This window comes from Pyrenophora tritici-repentis, chromosome 1 (genome assembly GCF_003171515.1).
Source record: "Pyrenophora tritici-repentis strain M4 chromosome 1, whole genome shotgun sequence".
NCBI classification, from domain to species: domain Eukaryota; kingdom Fungi; phylum Ascomycota; class Dothideomycetes; order Pleosporales; family Pleosporaceae; genus Pyrenophora; species Pyrenophora tritici-repentis.
This window is the reverse complement of record NC_089390.1, coordinates 7818949-7839411: the sequence shown is the minus strand read 5'-3', so window position 1 is coordinate 7839411 and position 20463 is coordinate 7818949. Positions and strand designations below refer to the sequence as shown.

The 20463-nt window shown below is 52.3% G+C and overlaps 9 protein-coding genes across 9 annotated transcripts; 2 read left to right on the top strand and 7 right to left on the bottom strand.

Annotated features, from left to right (window-relative positions):
• Window positions 1-477: 477 nt before the first annotated feature.
• On the bottom strand, window positions 478-1575 carry PtrM4_030210 (SpeB, Arginase-agmatinase-formimionoglutamate hydrolase, arginase family; the record flags this gene model as incomplete). Its single annotated transcript, XM_001941931.1, has 3 exons — window positions 478-781; window positions 852-1435; window positions 1489-1575. The coding sequence occupies 3 exons, from the start codon at window positions 1573-1575 to the stop codon at window positions 478-480; spliced, it is 975 nt and encodes a 324-aa protein (XP_001941966.1).
• Window positions 1576-3201: 1626 nt separating this feature from the next.
• Window positions 3202-3871, bottom strand: PtrM4_030200 (Atrophin-1 domain containing protein; the record flags this gene model as incomplete). The annotated part of the gene is made up of 2 exons (XM_001941930.2): window positions 3202-3242; window positions 3301-3871. 2 exons carry the CDS (start codon window positions 3869-3871, stop codon window positions 3202-3204), a joined length of 612 nt encoding a protein of 203 aa, XP_001941965.1.
• Window positions 3872-5309: 1438 nt separating this feature from the next.
• On the bottom strand, window positions 5310-6933 carry PtrM4_030190 (WD40 repeat protein; the record flags this gene model as incomplete). The annotated part of the gene is made up of 2 exons (XM_001941929.1): window positions 5310-5529; window positions 5585-6933. 2 exons carry the CDS (start codon window positions 6931-6933, stop codon window positions 5310-5312), a joined length of 1569 nt encoding a protein of 522 aa, XP_001941964.1.
• A 574-nt stretch (window positions 6934-7507) lies between these two features.
• PtrM4_030180 (ubiquinone biosynthesis protein COQ9, mitochondrial precursor) lies at window positions 7508-8326 on the top strand (the record flags this gene model as incomplete). The annotated part of the gene is made up of 2 exons (XM_001941928.1): window positions 7508-7942; window positions 7994-8326. The coding sequence occupies 2 exons, from the start codon at window positions 7508-7510 to the stop codon at window positions 8324-8326; spliced, it is 768 nt and encodes a 255-aa protein (XP_001941963.1).
• Window positions 8327-10286: 1960 nt separating this feature from the next.
• PtrM4_030170 (frequency clock protein) lies at window positions 10287-13298 on the top strand (the record flags this gene model as incomplete). Its single annotated transcript, XM_001941926.1, has 2 exons — window positions 10287-10584; window positions 10645-13298. The coding sequence occupies 2 exons, from the start codon at window positions 10287-10289 to the stop codon at window positions 13296-13298; spliced, it is 2952 nt and encodes a 983-aa protein (XP_001941961.1).
• A 701-nt stretch (window positions 13299-13999) lies between these two features.
• Window positions 14000-15151, bottom strand: PtrM4_030160 (SAS2, Histone acetyltransferase (MYST family); the record flags this gene model as incomplete). Its single annotated transcript, XM_066103896.1, has 2 exons — window positions 14000-14848; window positions 14909-15151. The coding sequence occupies 2 exons, from the start codon at window positions 15149-15151 to the stop codon at window positions 14000-14002; spliced, it is 1092 nt and encodes a 363-aa protein (XP_065966098.1).
• Window positions 15152-15553: 402 nt separating this feature from the next.
• On the bottom strand, window positions 15554-16958 carry PtrM4_030150 (BTB domain containing protein; the record flags this gene model as incomplete). Its single annotated transcript, XM_066103895.1, has 6 exons — window positions 15554-15871; window positions 15922-16107; window positions 16165-16216; window positions 16266-16340; window positions 16393-16503; window positions 16564-16958. The coding sequence occupies 6 exons, from the start codon at window positions 16956-16958 to the stop codon at window positions 15554-15556; spliced, it is 1137 nt and encodes a 378-aa protein (XP_065966097.1).
• A 572-nt stretch (window positions 16959-17530) lies between these two features.
• PtrM4_030140 (BUD22 domain containing protein) lies at window positions 17531-18926 on the bottom strand (the record flags this gene model as incomplete). The annotated part of the gene is made up of 3 exons (XM_001941924.1): window positions 17531-17601; window positions 17653-17861; window positions 17908-18926. 3 exons carry the CDS (start codon window positions 18924-18926, stop codon window positions 17531-17533), a joined length of 1299 nt encoding a protein of 432 aa, XP_001941959.1.
• Window positions 18927-19264: 338 nt separating this feature from the next.
• On the bottom strand, window positions 19265-20233 carry PtrM4_030130 (HemD, Uroporphyrinogen-III synthase; the record flags this gene model as incomplete). Its single annotated transcript, XM_001941923.1, has 1 exon — window positions 19265-20233. One exon carries the CDS (start codon window positions 20231-20233, stop codon window positions 19265-19267), a length of 969 nt encoding a protein of 322 aa, XP_001941958.1.
• Window positions 20234-20463: the final 230 nt, after the last annotated feature.

The following is a 20463-nucleotide window of genomic DNA, read 5'->3' as shown; positions in this document are numbered from 1 at the left end:
TGAAACCGAGCCCCTTCCCAAACAAATAATCTTATGCATCTCGAACCAAGCTCGCAAATACTAGTTGTCGACCATCGCTCTCCAAATGATAGAATTAAGCAATAGATTATCATATGGGAAGACCACAACTGTGATGAGAATGTGTACTCTCAGCACTAATGGAGAGATCGGAACACTTTCAGTCATTCCCATGCATATCTCATCTGTGAATACATGTGATCTCAGTACCAATGAAGAGATCAGAACACTTTCAGTCATTCTTATATATATCTCATCCGTGAATCGATCTGAATTTATTTCTGTCGAGCACATTTTGAATTCTTACACAATCATGATGGCCATAGCTGTACACTCAAACTGATAACGATTGTTTGTCATATGAAAGTCTCGTTATTGATCGTTTACCGATATCATCCATCTACGTCTATCCCATATCCATGCCCTAGACTCCAAGCAACATGCCCACGTTTGCTAAACCTACAAAAGCGTATCACCCAGCGCGCAACGCACTATGGAAACACCAGCGCGGACTGTATCTCCCGCACCCTCGGCATCCAAGCTAGGGTTCACCTCGACCAGATCCAAGGCAATAAGCGAACCAGTCTCAGCAACGCACTCGGCGATGAAGTCACCCTCACGGAGAGTCAAACCACCACGAACAGGCGTGCCGGTACTAGGCGCCCACATGGGATCGAGAGCGTCGACGTCAAATGAGAGATGGATAGGGGTGTCGCTTCCGATCCAACCCAGCGCCATGTCCATGACTTTGCCGATACCATGCCTATCATGGTCAAATTAGCTCACATGCCCATGGACAAAAACGAATCCCACCCCTTGGAAGTGAAGCTTACCGATCAATGTCATGCATGGAAAACGCCTTGATACCATGTTCCCTCAAAATCTTCTTCTCTCCCTTATCAATATCCCTCAAACCGATGTAAACCAGCTTCTTCGTACTAAGCCGATGCTCTTCCTTGATCCAACCAAACACATCTTCGCGCTCCTCTGTCGCCAGACCCGTCAGGAAACTCACGGGCATACCGTGGATATTGCCCGAGTCGGAGGTCTCAGGCGTGTTGATGTCTGCGTGGGCATCGACCCAGATGACGGCGATTTCCTTGCCTAGGCGCTCACGCACGGCTTTTGCGGTGCCCGAGACGGTGCCGATAGCGATGCTGTGGTCGCCGCCGAGGGTGAGGACGAGTTTGCCGGAGAGGGCGTGGGCGTAGACTTGGTCACTGACTTGTTTTGTTACGGCAGAGGCGAACTTGGGGCGCTTCATGCCGCGATAGTCGGGGTCAGAGGCGGGTTGCAGTTCGGCGTAGGCATGTACTTGGCCGTCGTAGGTTACATTGTAGTCTAGCTCTTCTTCCAGTTGCTTGATGAGGCCATTTTCAATGAGTGCCATGGGCGCGGCATCTACGCCGGCTTTGGGCTGGTCAAGGGTGTTAGATGTGATGAGTATGGGTGCATTGTGGCTTGTCTTACCTGGCCGCCGCTGAAGCCGACGGCGACGATACCCAGATCATGCCTGTTTGGCAGGAACTTGGGTTGTATTGTGGGCGGGGACGTCATGTTTTGCTGTTGAAGTTTTGTTAGCAATTAACTTCTGCGCTGGGTGGGGCGGTGACTATTGTTCTTTGTTGTTCATCTTCCGATGTTGGAAGTTGCGAACGCCCACACGGTTCAAACAAACAACAGACCAAAAAGCAAACAAAACACCACATCTATCACCATCTTACCTCTTACTTTGTCGAGAGAAAAAGCGTCTACTGCACCGTTTCAAAAAGTAAAGATAATCCCGTTACAGGAGTCTTTTACTTGTTGGATCTCGAAACGTCAAAGGGCACTTTACACAGTCGACACTTTCTTTGCGGGGGAAGAAGAAGAGAAAAAATCCGGTAGAAGCCAACAGATAAGCGGCGACCAGGCGGGCTTTTATCTCTGGCGGGCGCTCGCTTCTCTTAGGTAATTGTGTTCTTGTCCATGCTGGCACCATCGTGTGCACCTGTACTTAGAGGAAGAGACATCGTCAATTTTATCACTTAGGGGAACGGTTAGGTTTGAGACCAACTCTAGCCACACCACATGAACGATTGTGCGGCGGTCCCCCCACTACAAGACAAGAGGCTCCGTTGTGCACGTGCGGGCGCCAGAGCGGATTAGGGAGGTGCGCTGTGACGGCCGCGGCATGGAAGAAATGTTTTGCATATCACGTCTTGCATTTTCTTTGATTAAGGACGGCGATGAGGATGCTCATACTCAATGCGTCCATTCCACAATCCCATGCTTCTAGGCAATCAGCCTGCCAGCTTGCTTACTCACAGCACAAGCCACCATCAACGCGATTGGTTGCATCATCCACTGCCACGCCCGTTGGAAAAGCTTCTGCGCTAGTCCTCGTGCGGAAGAGTCGGTTGTAATCGGCTTTGCCAACCCCCCCCCCCCGGTCATCTCGGCCAAACTATACCGTCGCTCTTCATTTGGATACGAAGACAGATGATCAGACATAGGTCCGGATATCTTACTTACATACAACAACGGACGGTCCATCATCTTACTTGATCTACAAGGCATCCCCTTTTTCTATTTTTGACCACTTCTTGTTTCTCCTGTTTCCGCGGCTAAGTCGGGTGTATGGCTAGTCCGGCTGTTCGTTTGGTGGCAGGTGTCGTCGCAAGAAAGTGCCCGGGGCTTGTACAGCTGGTGTGTCGTGTTAGGCCCGGGGTTAGTGCGCAGCGCGTGGGTATTGTTGGTATATCGGATGAGAGAGTTGATGTGCATGTTTCAGCGCAGCCTAGAGACGGCGAGGCGAATAGGGCTGTGAGGGATATGATTGCCGAAGCGTTGAAGGTTGCCAAGTCTGACGTTGAGGTTGTCAAGGGATTGAAAAGTAGGAACAAGACGGTTGCTGTACGAATGCACAGCCAATGCTCTTCTGAAGAACAAGTGGAGCGTATCAAGGCCGCGTTGGTACAGAATATCACCAGAGCAAGATGAAAGACAGCATCATGTGTGTGGAGGGATTACTATTATATTACTCTTCCTAGCTTATTATGAAGGAGGAAGGCTGTATGTACAAAGTAGGCACGTCCCATGTGTATTCTCAATCCATGCCAATTCGTTCCCGCTTCATGTTGCAATATACATCCGCTAGATTTACACCTGCGAAAACCAATCAAGGTCTCGAGAGGGAGTAATCTATTTGGAGTATTGCCAGGCACCGGGGTTGGCCGTCTCAACTAGAAGGATTTGTCAGTCCATGTTTGATGCAAAAAAGTAACTCGAGTTAAAACATACCAGTAAGAGCGTCGAAGCCAAGGCAGTCATCGCCAAACTTGGCGTCTGGGACCTGGGCGTACACACGGTATCCGAAGCCCTCACCAGCCGGGCATCCAACGAGGCCGCCTTCGTAGTGAAGGTAGCCAAACTCGTTGTTGCCAGAGGGAGCCTCGCGGCTCCAGCCAGTTTGGCTGGCACCCTCGGGCATGGCGACAGAGTGAGGCTGGGTGTATCCCAAAAGGCCGTCCTTTTGGACGTAGACTTGCTGGCCACCAGGGACAAGGACACCAAGACCAAGGGTATTGACGCCGCCAGAGAGGACGGTAGTGTTACCGGGAGGGCAGTTCTGGGCGCCAATCTCGGTAGGGCAGTAGGTAGTAGGGGCGGGTCCACCTAGGTAGAACTGTCCGCTGCGAGCGGTGAGGGTCTGGAAGTGGATGGGAGAACCGCTGCGAGCAGAGACGACGCCAAAGTAGCCGGTTTGGGCGGGTGCCGTGGCGTTGGAGGAAGGAGTAGGAGCGGAGGGGCGGCAGGCAGATCCTGCCATGACACCGGCAACGAGGGTGGTGAAAGCGAGAGCGTACTGCATTTTGAAGTTTGGTGGATTCGAAAGCGAGTGTTTGTTGGTAGGGATATTAAGCTTGTTCAAAGTATGAAAGTGGCTGAAGTGATGAGGATGGGGTATCAAATGTAGTCTTGCCGGTGTCTTTATATATGATCCTACACGAGGGTTTGTGGTGCTGTCCAACTCAATTTCGTAGTGGTGCCTTGCCCCGTCATTGCGTACATGCACAGGCCGCTGCACCTGCCCATGCCCAAGCTTTGCCCTTCCGAGCAAGTGACCGAGCTACAAGCGAATTTTAAGCTCCGCCTAGCAGCAGTTTTAGTAAAGATCGGCTGGATACGAGAAGGAGCACAGAGCTAGCTGGGACGTTGCATCGTGTGAGTCCCATCTCGAGCGTCACACCCCAGTGGCCGATGTACCGAACACGGTATTTCTGTTGTTTTCGTGGAGTCGACCTCGTATTCGGGGCCCGCTGAAGTCACAAGATGTGGAGATTTCTGGATAAGATAGTCCGAATGGGGTCTCTTCCGGACTTTTGATGCTCACAGATTGAGACGGCGCCATAGCCGGTCGAGCGACTGCAAGTATTGGATATTCATTTAGGCAAGATTGACAGTCTGAACACGATTGTCGTGTTGGCCCGGTTACTGGTAAGCTATCATGATAGGCGTTGCAACATTTACCCTGTTCCCGCGTCACTTCTGTTTGTCCGTTTGGCTATTGTTAGGCACAAAAATTGAGATCAACAGGCACCTTTGCTAACCATTTCGTATGACGAGGCTGGCAGGGGCGCTGCTTCGCAAGCTTCAACCTAGAAGTGCCAACAGCCAGGAAGCTTCGAGATGATGATCCCCGCTTGTGCCGCCGTTCCCGTTGCTAGTGCGTTCTCTCACTCTTGCCACACCTGAAAATAGAATCCTCGAAGCTTCCAAACCATCGTATTCCTGCTGGAAAACGCGCGCTTTCTTCACCGTCCGACGCTTCGGACTTGTTGAGAATGACGGTGAGCACGGCAATTGCAATGCTACCTTGTGGCTCCTCGACGCAACCTACGGCTGGAGCGTGCAGCGCAACCGTCACGACGTTGTGCGACTGTTATTGAGCTTCAACATGGCCACAGGTCCGAGTGCTTCGTTAATCGCCTATGAAGCTTGTTCTCTCGTGCGATTAGATTTACGACGGCATTTTTGGCCAGGACTGCCATGGAAGTGCCCCAGGAGAGTACTACTGTCAGAACTTGCAGGGAACAGACCCCTGTCGTGACTATGGACATGTTCCTCGATCCGGCGCTTCCGACCAGGGCATGCAGACACTTCAGCAGTTGGTGGAATACGTGCATGTCGACGATCAAAATTCATTACTTCCTTGCATGAAATGTTCTCGAAAAAGGTAAACGAACAGCGGTGAATGCGTGATGGAAAAATACAACGGCAGCGTGCCAAGCTCATTCGGCTATCGATATCTACATCCATAAACACAACTTCCCACTAGCCGTGCCGGCAGCCACCCAGTCCAATGTGGGGTGGAACTTTGCAACCGCTGGCACTGCTGTGATGCCATCACCCCCCAATTGCGCTAGTTGCTCGCCTTTGGCAGTGTATATGTCGACGAAGCGGTTCATATTACCGATGCAGAAGCGCTGGACTTTGTCCTGAGGAAACTGCTGCCACTGAGCTCGTAATCTACACGTCATAGTCAGTATCATGCTCGTAAAAGTGGACTTCTGGGGCTACTAACATGGTGACCCAGCGTCCAGTTTGGTTGTTATGCGGCACTACAACATTGGGCTCCATGTCCGCTTCTTCTAAACTCGTACCAACTGTCCAGTCCGCGCAATTCCCAAAGTCGTGGATTTTGATCGTGTCATCATACGAGGCCGTAGCCACTTGACCCGCAGAGTTCCAAGCCGCGTGTGAGACCGAGAGCTTACTTGTGTGCTCCCCCACAAGCGCCGGTAAGCGGTCGTCCCCTCTGCCACTCATCTTGCGCAGATCCCAGATCTTCAATGTGCGGTCTAATGAGGCCGTAGCTACGAGGTGTGGGTAAAGGGGGTGCAAGGTAAAGCCTCCAATCTTCTTGTCTGACAACTGGAAAACCTGAAGACCGGCAGCTTTCTCGGATGGTGTGCGCATATCGCATATGCCAAATTGACCGTCCAATGTTGAGAAGTATAATGTGTTAGGATCATCCTTTGATATTTCGAGCCCTGATAGAGGGGATTCCTCATTTGCGTCTGCTGGTGCGTATACTTCGACAGCTACTCCTTTGGCAAGGTCCAGCTTCCGTACCGTAGAATCGTACGAAGCAGAATACAACGCATTCGCGTCATGTGGACTGAACTGGAAAGTATGTATTGTCCGTGTGTGCGGTTTCAATGTGGTAATGGTCGGTCCTTCGTCATCACCATCCTCGTCATCTTCGACCTTAACTTCTGCCACCTTTTGCGAGGCATCACAGATGCCAAGGTTGCCAAGTTTGTCACCAGCGAACACCAATGGCTTGTCTGTTGTGGGATGCAATCCCATGGAGTAGATGCGCTCCGGTGTGATTTTGATCTCATTCGGCTCAAAGTCCTCCCATAATTGCAAGCCACTCATCCGTTCCCGGAGTGCGCGCAGTTCCTTATCCGTAGTCTCCTTCACATCATTGTAGTCGAATGTGCGCGCATACGGATCTGCTGGGCCGACTGACAGAAAATTCCCACTCTTATTCCAGTCCTTGCCGGCCACAACGATGTCGCTAAAGTTGAAGGCGTCGCTCACGCGTTGTCTCTTGGCGCGATCCGCGTCACGTATTGCGACATACTCATCCTCGGCTTTACGCTTTGCTACCTCACTGTCGGCCTCAATTCCTTTCAGGCGCGAAGATGTCCGCCGTGGTGCAGCTTCCTCTTGCTTGATCTTCTTCGGTGCCGATTTCTTAGTCTTTGACTTGGAAGACACGGATGCTTTTGCCTTGGCTGTCGTCCCTAGACCGGCCTGCGCAGCCTCCATCTCGAGGTTGCGCAAGAGCGCCTGCGTCTTCGCAATGTTCTCCTGTCGTTTGCGCTCATATTCGCTGACCTCGACATTTTTGCTTCGTGCCATGGTGGCGCAGGCTATGGTCCGTGGAAACAGCGATGGATTCGGGTCGAGGATTTGGAACGGTGGCCGCGGTCGGGTCACGTAGATTGCGATGCGGGTACGGTCGTCGTGCTGGGCGGATCGCTCCCGGGATGAATGTTGCCACTCAGATTTGCGGAACGTCCGATGTGTTCCTGAAGATCGAATGGCGATTATGGAGTGGTAGTTTCACACATACTGATGGCCCCAAAGAGTTGCCACTAGCGTCAACGCGTTTGGACGCGTTCATCACGTGATGTTCTAGCAATCTCAAATCCAAAATGCGAAATCGAAGCCCCACAGCCTAGCCCCTAAACTATCGCCAGGAACTCGCGCAGCGATCCGCGGGCCGCGTGGGATTTTTGCTATTCCAATTCCATTTGGCCAAATGCCGGCTGCTGTATGTAATCGATGCGTGTACCGAGCTTACGGCACTTGGATTTGAATGACCGACGTCACTAAGTCACGCAGTCGGTGATTGATGTTAGTCTTGGCAGATTTGCGGAGAAAGGCATCACAACTCGGCATCGGCTGATCAGAACATCTCTTGCGCATCACCATGCCGCCAGCACGTTTAGGCAGCTCGCTATTCGGGACGTTCCGAGCAGCCTCAATCCGTCCAGCAGCAACCTCGCGACAATGCTGTCTGTACCATTCGTACGATTACGCCCAACCGCCGCCGTTTCCGCCTGCAGAGTCGGCCATCCTATCCTCCGCATACGCACACGTTCCCCGTCATGGCTTCACCATAGATGCGCTTAAGCTTGGTGCCCGCGACGCCGGCTACCTTGATGTTTCAACCAACTTGCTGCCGCGGGGCGTCTTCGATCTTGTAAACTACCATCTGGTAACGCAGCGATTGGCATTGCAAAACAATGTACAGTTTCCGGATCAAGCAGAGGCCGGCAAGAAGATGGGCATTGGTGCCAAGGTCAGAACTCTGACACTTGCGCGGTTACGAGCAAACGAAAGTGTTATTGACCGATGGCAAGAGGTAGCACAAGACGACACATGATCGCGAGACTGCTCTGCTGATGCTTGTTAGGCACTCGCCATCATGGCCCAGCCTACGTACATGCCTGCTTCATTCGCCGAGCTAGCGAAGCTGGCAGACGAAATATGGTTCCTGTCAGGCGATCAAAGTGTCGACAGCAGCTGGTATACGAAACGAGCGACCCTCTCCGCAATCTACTCGTCGACGGAAATATACATGACGCAGGACAAGTCGCATAACTTTGTCGAAACGGAGCAGTTTCTGGACAACAGACTGCAAGACTTGATGAAAGTCGGCGGCTTCGTGGGAGGGCTGGGTGAATGGCTCAACTATACGGGTCATTCCACGATCAACGTCTTGAGGAGCAAGGGCGCACGCATCTGAGCCACGTCGCCCGCCGTGGATACCCTCTAATGTGGCCAATCGGGGTGTGTGGTGACACTTTTTTTTTCAGCATCGTGGACCTCGGCACTATCTTTTGCCGGAAACGGCACGATCGCATGGTTGAGTTGCATGTCATCTATTTACCGCTCTAGATTTTTTTCAAACCATATCAGGCTCTTCATCCAGGGTCAGCTCGTAAGCTTGTACGTCATCGTACATGGGATCTCGATGAAATGCTTATTGTGGAAACTGTTGTCCTAACATGTGTCGGGGCTGACGAGTATTTGGAAAAAGGAATCGTACGATGCCCATGACTCGGAGATGAAATCGGTGATGATAAGTTGCAGTGCATAGCAAAGATACCGTCCAGAGCGATGAAACCATGCCCGCAGCAGCCTCGTGGTTCGACCGGGCAATGTTGCCGAAGCTGGCCTTGATTTAGACGGACATTGTGAGCCGGCTCAATCAGCCATCTCAGTCTGGCCATGGCGAGAGAAGTAGATTTGGCAGGTGAAGCCACATGCCCTCGGGGCTCAACAGAGGGCGTGGTAAAGGCCGTACAGAATAAGCAGCAGCGCTTCAGCAGGCCGCGAGACCTAATGGCATTGCGCTTGTCTCTCATACGCCGAATTGCTACTGATCACCAGCATGCATGCCTGTCGATGCATTGGCGAGCGTTCCCGTCGGGTTCCCCCTTAAGTTCAGGGTCTCCTCGATTGTGGTAGAGGTGAGCGATGGACAGCACGCCCTCGATCCAACAGGCCCATGCAAAGCACTAAGCAGCTATATGTACAGTATGCACGGCGCACCTGCCACCAATGACGAGCATGCATCAGCAGCCGAATGACCATAGTCAGATCAGGGTCCATCTACTGCGTTTCAACCGACATGATCATGATTCTTTTCCAGCCGTTGTGGACATTACCTCATATCTGAGGGCATGCGAGACAGCGCGCGTCCAGAGGGGCTGGTCCAAGGCGAGGCTAGGGATTGCGATCTCGATCTGGTGCTGTAGGTAGCACCTAGCGCTGGGTGTCGGTTGACGGTTCGTGCCGCCCATGGTTGTGTTTGCCATGGGTTTGCGCGTCGGGGCACAACGGGTCTGGACTCGCAACCATGGTCTTCAATATCTGTTGGATGTCGTCTGGAGCAGTTCGAGACTCCAGGCAAAGAAACGTGGATGCAAAGTGCCAGGCGTTGATTGAATCCAAGGTGGCGTCCTCATTGTGGCCATGGGAGGCCATGGGAGACCATGGGAGACCATGGTGGCCAGACTGCGACAGTGTGGCTATCCCGTTGGGCCTTTGCAGCCTGTCAGTTTACACATCACCGATTGAGGGGAGCATCGGGAGCATCGGGGGGACAAGTCAGGGTCCACTCGCATAACAGTTTCGATGGGGCCCGTTTTGGGCGATGGTGGGTTAGAGGACGAAGCGGCTCATCGACGATGCAGTGATGGGTAGTAGTTGGTCCGTCTCGGCCTAGTCCCAGAGCGCCACACGGTATCTTCTCTCCCAGGCACCCTCGATCTCCGGCCCATTTCTTGGCGACATGGAAATCGAGAACATCGACATGCTTTGCACTTCCAGATCGATACACACCATGGCTCCACGTAGAAACCCTAGGTGCCCGCAGCAGCTCAAGCGCATCTCTCTTCCACCACTTCCATCACCACATATAGCCCTGGACAGAGACAAAGCGCCTGTCCACGACACTACACCAAACAGCATACCACGCCTGTCAAGATTTGCCTCGCAAGCGTGAACCTATTGTCGACAGTCTGGACTGCACATGCCTGATTGCAGCCTCTAATCCCACACGCCCCAAATATCCGGATTCCCGCTCAGCCCACCGAACAGGCATAGATACTAGTTCAAAGCGACTCTCGGCTATCGACCAGCTGGCGCATATGGAGAAGACCCGTCACGCATAGTCGACTACACCCTCATCACCCGTCATCATGAACGAGCCCCCGGGTGCCATGCCAAAGACGGGCCAAGTCCACCCCCGCCGCCCTCCTGCCCACAAGTCTGTCTCGCTCCGCCATAGCCCGCCGCCGGCTACAATCAAACGTCAAGTCCGAGAACCCACGACACGCAGCTCGCCCACGCTCGCAAGCGACAGGGCCAATCCGCCTTCGAGTGCCTCGCCACAGTTGCTCTCCAACAAGAACAGCTCGGGCGAGAGCAGTGATGCCGGCCAATGGTTCGAGAAGACCAACAACAAGGCCAGCCAGAGCAAGTCTTCGTTTGTCGACAGTGAGTAGCCCTCATCTGGCATCCCCGCCCTGGGAACGAGTGCTAACCATCATGCCGTAGACGAGCCACCCTTTTTCCTCCGCAATTCGTCCTCGTCAGAAACGCCTCCCGACCACTCTCAGTATGCAAACATGCACCCTTCCATCCCGTACCGCCCCAGCCTGGGCCAGCTCGGCACCGATGGCAGCAGCACCGAGGACTTCCGCAGCGTCATTGATGACCTTACCGTTGCCAACAAGAGACTCAAGCAGAGGCTCAAGAAGTACGAGAAGCTCTATGACGCACATCTGCAGGAAGAGAAGTTGTTCGAGGTGCGCTTCCACGGCCTACCCGACCACAAGAAGAAGGAACTGGAAGAGACGCTCCGCAAGTTTGCATCTGAACTCGATGATGGAACTACCAACGACTACGCCCAAATCTCCGCATACGCTCCCGCGCTCGAGACGCACAACACGGCCTCGTCCATCTCCCGCTTTGCCGAGTCGGGCTATGCGTCCATGTCGGCGTCCGGCCAGAACTCTTCTGGGCCATCCAACCAGGAAAAGGACCGTCGCAAGATGACCCGATCGGCATACAGCCGCCAACAACAAACCATTCACTCATACCTCCACGACATCCCTATCGGCCTGGTCCCAAACAACAAGAGTGTGCCCATGACAGAGAAGTCGAAGAAGAAGATGGTCGTTCGGCGCCTAGAGCAGATCTTTGCTGGCAAGCGATCAGCCCCTGGATCCCACCCCCAGCCAATGCAGCAACAGGAGGTCTCTCAGTCGGCAGCTACGGCGGACCGCGAGCAACGAGAGGCAACCGGCCAGCACTACAAGCCCGAAGGCCAGCGCGAGGCACGCATCATGTCGGACCGCGAAACAATCGAAGAAGAAGAGAGGTGTCAGGAGGAGGCCCTCCAAGGATTCCGTCCTACGCTACAGATTGAGGAACATGACTTTGCTGGCTCAGGGTCTTCACCGGACCAACGACCGACCCGCCCATTGGATCTGGACCCCTACCGTGCGCAGGTTCCCCTCGAGAACATGAACTACATCCGCCATCTTGGCTTCACCCCACCAGACATGCGCTCTGGAGAAGCTCCGCTGGGCCATGGCTGGATCTATCTCAACTTGCTCATCAACATGGCGCAACTTCACACTCTAAACGTAACCCCGGAGTTTGTCAAGGACGCACTACACGAGTACAGCAGCCATCTTGAGATCTCACGTGATGGTCGTAAGATTCGATGGAAGGGTGGCCGTGACGTCACTGCTCACAGCGGCGAAAGCTCGTCGGAGCATTACAGCGGCACCTCACCTAACGAAAATGGTTTCTTATCTCCGTCCAAGCATGTGCAGTCTGGTAGCAGCGGTACTGGTAGTGAAGCCATTGGCGACTCTAAGCTCGCAAGGAAGCTAGCCTCGGCTCAACGTGAGAAGGAACAGAATAAGTTTGCCTACAAACCCCTATTCTTCCACAAGGAGGATTCCGATAACGAAGAGGACTACTATGGCTTCGACGCTGAGTCTTCGGCCAACTTCTCCCACCATCCCCAACCGGCTGGTAACTCATCGGGCTTCAGCAGCTCTATCATGCAAAGCCAGCCATCCAAGCCTAGACGTGACGATGGACCCATGATCTTCTACAACAAGGCCAAGTTCTGCACCGATCTTAGTGGTGACCGTCATGGAGCGTTCCTCACAATGCCGGGCAGCTACAAGGCCATTACGAGCCAGCCTCTTGGTGCCAAGATGGACCCTGCATTACAAGCCAACGCTGTCTCGGATACTGCAGAGCCACGTGGCCCTCTGGATTCTACCCCTATGGACATCGACTCTGCCGGCGGAGGACGCACCGTGTTGAGTAACGATGACCTGGGCTTCTCCCCAGAGTCTTTGAAAGACGACAGTGGTAACACCAGTCCAGAGCTTATGAACTTTGAAGCCTCTGGCTTGGGTGGCGTGCAGCCCGAGGATAACTTTTCCATTCATGTGCGACGTTCCCAGGTATCCACAGCACCAAGCCATATTTCTACTAGGCGCAGATCAAGTCTCTACCCTAAGGCCATCCAGGATGCATTATACTCACACCCAGAGGCATCAGAAACAACTTCGCCTCGGGAGAGTCCCCAACCCGTCTTTCAACAGAAGATTCTCTCTGCAAACCGTAAATCGCTGCCCAGTTCTGCTCTTCCGCCTGCGTCCTTTTTGCCCTTTGACTCGTGCTCCTCGGGCGACGTCGATTCAGACCTTGCATCTAATGCGTCTGATGCATCATCGGAACCCGACGACGACTCATCAGAGTCGCCAGCAACAGCGATGCAAATCCTTAACATTGCGCCCGGCGGCTCAGAGGATTCTGAAGAATCAGAGTCGGATTACGAGGAAAGCGATGACGGTAGCGTCGACCTGCTCGCGACAGCACGCCAACAAGACCCCACTGCTGTGCGTGCTAGCGAGCGCGAATACGACGCCGCTCTTGCCGACCGCCTTGCCGAGGAGATCCCAGCCGGTAGCTCGGCGGCAACGGCGGGCGGCGGTAGCGGGTTTAACAGCCCGGCCGGTGGTCTCCTCGAAGCAGCTGCTAAGCGTGAGAAGAGACTTAGCCGTGAGAGCAGGTCCAGCAGCATGATTTCCGCTCAATCTAGATTGAAGCGCGCGCGCACTAGCGATTCCGTCAACAACCCACATGCTCAGAAGAGCCCCAAGACCAGTCGGGCCGAATAAGTCTATCACATGTGTATGTTCAAACTTGGAGATTTTACGACGCATGCAGCGCTGTTGTATATGTTTCTTTTCGTTGTTCATTTTTTTTACCTCCTTCTCTAACGATGATATTTCTTACTAAAGGAGAACCTCTCCTTGTTTTGTGTATGTTTGTTTGTTTTCCTTCCCCCCACAAACGGATGAACGGAAGGGTTTTCATTTACATGATTTGGCTCTTTTTGATACCCCCATCCCAGTTTAGTTTTTTGCTTTTCCTTCTCTATGGTGGCCCGTCATGCATGTCATTGGTGTTGTTGTTGTCCAACAAAAGCCATCACCTATTGATTTCATTTTGGGATAGTTTAAGCTATAGGATTTTGTTTAGGTTATGATGTGAAGAAAAGGACAAAAATTGGGAATGAGAATGAGATGATATATTATCCACACATATTGGTACCTTATTCTTTGACTGTGTGTTGTGATTGTGCTTGTTGGTTGGGGGGTCGTCTCGTGCTGTGTGACTTGTATGTCTAGAAAGATGATAGTTGATGAAAAGCCGTTCATAAACCCTGTACTTTTGCGCGATCAACTCAAATGAATGCTATTCATCTACTAACACTAGCGGATAATGCAAACCCTGTATAACAACAGGAAGGTCGAATCCAGCTTGAAAATTGGCATCCCATACCATAGACTTCAACCACACATCTCCAGCCCACCCCTCATCCATCCTCACTAACCCCCCGACTAGCATCCCTCACAACAAACGCCTCCGTATCAACCGGCCCCTTCATAACATCCACGCCATTACTCTCCGCCCACATCCTTACCCTGGCTTTGTTGATGACCGCATCCGCACCCCCCTTTCTCCTCTGCTCCAGCACATCCATAGCTTGCAACGTCGCAATAATGTCCTCAGGCACGATATACGTCTTATCGCGGAGGTCGTGGATGGTGAGGGTTTTCTTGGTGGGGCTATTGATGATGGTGCGCGCGAGGGTTTGCGACCAGTAGTGTGTGTAGGCTATGCGGCCAAGGTCTGATAATGCTGTGGCGGTGTTTGTGATGAGACGGTGTGTTATAGGGGGGGAATGCAACATACGTTTCTCAGGTCCACCGAGCCTTTCTTCTCGTCTACTCATCTCGTAACTTGCGCCCATGAGTATTTGTCCCAATCCCTGTTTCTGCCATGGTGGGAAAACTAGAATACAGGCGAGGTTGTTGTTGTCCCAGCTCATCTTCTCTTTGCTGAAGAAACCTACGACTTGGCCTTTTGCTGCGCTGCCAACGTTGTCGTCGTCACCATGTGTTGCTTCTTCTTCTTCATCTGGCCCGTCGCCGAACCGCGGCTTCGGTATGGAGGGCTCCGGCTTGTGTGCGATGAGCAGATAATACAGGAACGTGGTGACGTCGTAGAAGACGGATTTTGTGTCGAGGAAGAGCTTGGCGAAGAGCGAGAGGTTCTGGGCGTAGAGTTTATGTTTTTCACCGTCGATTTCATAGAGGGAGTAGTTGGATGCTGTGTAGATGGGTGTACCTGGTGGGGGGTCGTTGCGTAGGGGACATGCGTTCTAAGACACGGACAGACCTCATTAGTACCCTAACATGTATATATCAGCATGAATACTTACCATATGTCCCAGAAACTTGACCTCCTCTGTGGTATACTTGAAGCACCATTGGCATACATACAACCGGTCTACGCGTCGGCCGACCAGCTCTTCGGGGTAGAAGGATGGGTACCATGGCTTCACGAGCAGCGAGCCAAAGACTACTTCCAGCACATTGGGACCTGTGGGGGGCTTTTGCGACGTCTTGAGCGCGGCCGGCGTCGTCGTCGGTGTGGTGCTCATGGAGGCTACATCGGGGGCCATTGAGGTGGTGGCGGTGCAGGGCGCGGCTTCACGTGGCTCTATTGTGGGGAGGACGGGGTTCAAAAGCCGAGCTTTAGCGCCGACGCGCGTGCACGTGCGAGGGTGTCGAGGTTGCACCATTGGGCTTTCAAGAGTATTGCTATGCTTTGCTTATATTTGTTCTGATATCTTCTACAGAGGTACCTGTTATGGGCGTCGTTACCATGCAGTCAGAGACAATGGCTGTTGGTATGAAGCGCCTCCAAGGTTCCTCAGTGTATAAGGCTCCCATGATACCTGCTCCATGCTCCATGTGCTGGTATCTCATCTTTCATGCGAAGAACCATACGCCAGCATCTTCCTTTTCTTCCTTCTGAAAAACACCATCAAAACAAGCAGCACATACGCTGGTTACGCCGTCCCTCACTTCTTCGTCGGGCTGACCGGCGGCGTGAGTACTCCAAAAGCGCCATCCATCATGTCACGCTGGTGGGTGTGCAGTGCCTTAGGGACAGCCTTGTTCTCCGAGTATTCTTCCCACGCAGCTTCATCGTCCATGATGGTGGGCAGTCTCATCTGCACGTGTGCGATGATTGCCTTGCGCAAGCCTCGATCGTTCTGAGAAAAATTGTCATCATAGATGGATGCAGCGAGATCGACGATGCTGAATGGATCAGGGATGAATGTCATGCGATCAATGATGGCTTCGGTGGCTTTCTGCTTGATGGGTTCGAGATTGTACTGAGTATTTTGTCAGCCATAAGATCGTGCGAAACATCATGGAAACTGACCTTGTCGAATGCAACGAAGAGAGCCAACAAGTCCATCATAACACGATCCTTCTCCATCTCGCGTCGAAGTGCGAAGCTTGTGAATATGGAACTCGTTGTTGAGTTGTAGACTTCATAGATCTCTTGTAGCATTGTGCTCACAGTCTGATCGCTCTCAGGCAAAGTGATGGAGCGCTCTTCCGTCTCCTTTACGATGTTAGCAGAGTCCCAAATCCTGTAGTCAACATGATCCCGTAGATTTACAGAGAACTGGCCGTCACAGACTGCATTGAAGTACTGCGACCTAGTGCATAACCTGATCGTTTGGTCAGCTGAGTTGAGACGATGGAAAGCTGCATGCTTACAAAACGCGATGGACAGGGAACATTCTGCCACCGGCGATGACGGTGAAGTCGGAGCACTTGCCAGTCTTGTAGATGCTGAAAACGTCAGTCAACTGTTTGTTCCATCACACGAATCGAAGAAACTTACCGAGCCCACTCTGAGGTAGTTTCGTCGGGAATTGCCATCCATTGCTGGTTGATCTGATTGGCATAGCCCTCCTTCTCCATGTTGAAGTTAGGACGCTCAATCGCCGCTTTGCTAGACGTCTCGTGATTAGCACTTTTGCGATTTCGCAATTGCTGTAAGAGCGCAACTTACGAGACGGCCTCGTGGACCTCAAAGTGGAGGTTGCTAACTTTTGTGGCAGTCCGAGCAAGCTTCTGTAGGAACTCCGCAGCATGGGCAACTATCGTGAAGTGCAGATCTAGTTGGAAGTGCTGCATCAAGACGCATACCTTCTTACAAGTGTTATTGAAGCGGGTGCATGCTGCGCGCACCTTGAACACCTGGAAGTAGACTGCTTCTTCGGTATCTAGGAATTGAGCCATGACGCTGACTCCGGGCTCAGTCTCGTAGAGAATGCCAAACTCTGAGTTTGCGCGATCGAGCAGGAGACTTGCCGGGCGGGGCGACTTGAAGTCGTTGCTTACCGCAAACGATTGTATCGGCCAAATGACCGAAGCATGCTCGTTGTTGATGACTGATGGTGGCATGATTGCGGATGTATTGTGCCCGCGGTTTATGGAAAGATGTGTCTTGAAGCTGGTCGTTGGAGGGGCAAGGAAGTAGAAGATGAAAGACGAGGTTTATCATCATGGCAACTTTCAGTGTCCATGGGCGTGCTGCGCAACGTGCAGCGTGCCGATGAAAGTGAGTGTGAAGTTTCTCGGGATGAGAAGTGAGGACTGACTATCTCCACGGTGATATAAAATACTTGGCATACTAGTGTACAACGGCTACTGTATTCGGCAATCACGCTATTAGCTGCTTACCCACACCGTTAAGTATTTCATGCGCAGGTGCTGTGTGCCAGTCTTTCTAAGCGACAAGCGGTGAGCGAGAAATTCAGCCCTCGAGCTCAAAGAAGAGTGAAAATGAGCTTCACTCAATTATAAATTGATCGTTTTGGGCGCCATATCTTTTGAACATGATTGCGCGTTGATGACCCATGCCCTTTAGATACCCAGTCATCATCCCTACCCATAGTTTACATTTTGACTTTCAAACGTCGTTGAATCGTACATCGTATAGAACGTGCTTGAAATATTACCGCTTTCAGCCAAGCTCACCAGGTAGTCGCAACCTGGGGGTATTCTTGTTTGCTGATTTTGAGATCATCATAGACGGAGTCGTCACCTGAGAAGTGGATTAGCACTTGACGATATCAAAGTGAAAGTGAGGATTTACCGGAAAGATGTTCGACGCGGAGCTCGTCCTCGTGCTCCAGTTTCTCAATCTCCTCCAGAGGCGTATCCTTTTCGTGTTTCTGATCCTTGGTTGTAGGCTGTACACCATTTTCCATCTTCTCGCCGATAAGTAGAATCTGGCAGTATTCGTAGTCTAGGTACTTTGGCTTGACTTCGACCCAAGCTAGACCACGGAACTCTTCGATGAATCTACCCAGTCAGTCGTGTTACATCTCGCAGGACCTTTATCACTTACTCCTTGGGAAAGTCGGGCTTTTGAGGGAGCTGAGCCTGAGCAGGTCCACTGCGTTCAGGATTCTTCACACTCATGATGAAGCTACCCTGATCCTTGATTCCGAGATCCTCCTGCACCTCCCCAAGCTCCGAGGGAATAGTAGTCGAGTAGACGAGGTGGCAAGTACGGTCCTCAGTACGAGTTATCGCATATACACCCTCAGCCACCGGTGCGACGGGCTCCGTACGGCGGCTGCCTTGTGTCTTCGTTTTATATTCGTTTGCACCGAAGAAGCTCTCCTTCAGCTCTTTGATAGTAGTGTTGGCCTTCTCAACAAAAGCCATGAATCGATCGTTGTGTGATTTTGGGAAGACTTTTTTAGGGAGAGCGAATAGTCGATTGTTGTTATTGTCTGCAAGTGTACCGTCACCCAACTTGGCCCCAGTTGGCATTGGGCGGAGGACAAAGAAGGTGCGCTGGAGATCACCGACGCTCTCAGATTCTTCGATGCCGACCCGATTGCGAGTGAAGAAGTAGATGACACCCTTCTCGAGAATGTTGGATGGGACCTGCTTTGCGCGCTGGGAAGACTCTTCGACAGCGCCGTCGCCCTCGGCAACAGATTCTTTCGCGTCTCCACTACTCTTGTCGTCCTGTTTATCTTGAGAAACCTTGTCTGTCTTTGCGGCAGCATCGTCGGTTTTATCCTCTTTCTGCTCGTTGCCAGTAGTGGCTGCAATCACATCATCGCCAGTCGTAAGTGCCTTTTCATCATCTGAGTCGATGAGGTCCTCATCTACCTTCTCCTCAGACTCGTCTATCTGCTTTGTGTCTGAACCCCCGTCTGAAGCATCTCTCATCTCACTATCATCCCCCTTGCCCATCGATTCCTCGATAGTCGTCTGCTTCTTGGTCGCCTTACGGTTGCGCTTAGACGATGGTTCCACCTCCTGCTTGCGCTTAGTGCCAGCTGCGGTACCATTCTTTGCAGGGCTCGAATTGCTGCCGCTAGTGCGGGTAGAAGATCGTGTACCAGCCATTGTCGCAGATATGATGTCAATTGATGGTTATTTGAGTGTTTTTTAGATGAACGATTCGGTCAAGGTAGAATAAAGACGATGAAACAAAAAGGTGGGAGATCACAAGAGGCTTGGTGTTTGCGCTGGGAGTTTGTAGTAGGCGCATCGCGTGACGTCAATGAACGCGTCAGGAAGATGGAGGCACGTGCAACTAGACGGAAAGCGCGGCCGATGATCAGTTATTGGTTGTTGAACAAAAGCAAACAGATTATTGTTCTATAAAGCTCTCTAGCATGCGGACATGGTCCCGAGTGCCTTTGGAAGTTCCCTATGACAGGCTGTCGAGGTTTTCTCTTTTACTAGTACTTTTCGATAAAGGCTCTGATGCCTTCTGCTATACCCTCGGGACTTGGTTTCTCAGCACATACATCTGGAGTGAAACCAAACTCTTGTATCAGGTAGTCACGAGTAGTCGGTCCGATGGTCGCTATCAGGATGTCTCTCGGATCAGTAACAGATTTCGTGCGCCCTGTCTCTGGATCCAAAAGCCCCAGACTCTCCAGCATCGCTTTACACCCACTTGGCGAAAACACAACAACCCATTGGTGATTTGAGCCTTGTTCTGCATTGTTGCGCCAGATGGCTGTAAAGTCTTGCTTGAAAGATTGCATCTCTCCAGTCTCGTATATCACCAGTTCATCCACTCTAGCTCTCATGTTGGGCTCCAGCTCTGGTGCTTGTAGAGTCTTCGGTATTATATCCCTCCTCTTGTCGCCAACCATGAACAGTACGGGCGGGTTCAAAGTATCCGGGTGCATGGCGTTGTAATGCCTCAAGATAAAGCCGGCCAGGGCTTCACCATTACCGGTTTCCTCGCCTAGGATCGGACATTTGAGCCCCAGCGACCGTAGACCGCGCGCTGTGGCGGGACCGACGACATACAGCGGCAGGCTCTCTGGAAGGAGGTCGTCAATGTCAAGGGCTCCTTCGTTCCGGATCTCCTCGACGACAGCACTGAAGGCTTCGACAGCGCGTTGCGAAGTGAAGATTAGGGCACCATATGTCGCAAGACCCTGTTGGGCTTGTGGGACGAAGCCTCGGCTGGTTACATGGCGGCGTACCTCACTTAGGGCATCTCGCTTGAACCTGTGCTCCAAGACAGGCACAAAGACAGGTGCATAGCGGCCGTTGTCGAGGGTGAGGAACAGCTCTTCGTAGGCATCCGTTGGCACTGATTTTGTCTTCAAGAGCAAGATTGGGGTCTTGCCCCGCGATTTCTCCGCCATTCCACGGTTCCTGTCGTTTGGCAAATGAAGCTGGGCGTCCATGTCCAGTGAAATGTTGAATGGATGGGGAACACGGCACTAGCCCGCCCGCTAAGGCTCGGGAAACGGGCCCCTGCGAGTATTCGTGTGGTTCTCTCGAGACGCTCGAATTTAATAGTTGTCCTCCCCACCGCCTAAATATTTCGCACCCTTTGGCGGTCAACGCAGTCTTCGCAGTCTTCGCAGTCTCCCCCACCGCCATATATATACCAGTCAGGCCCCAAATCAATTGA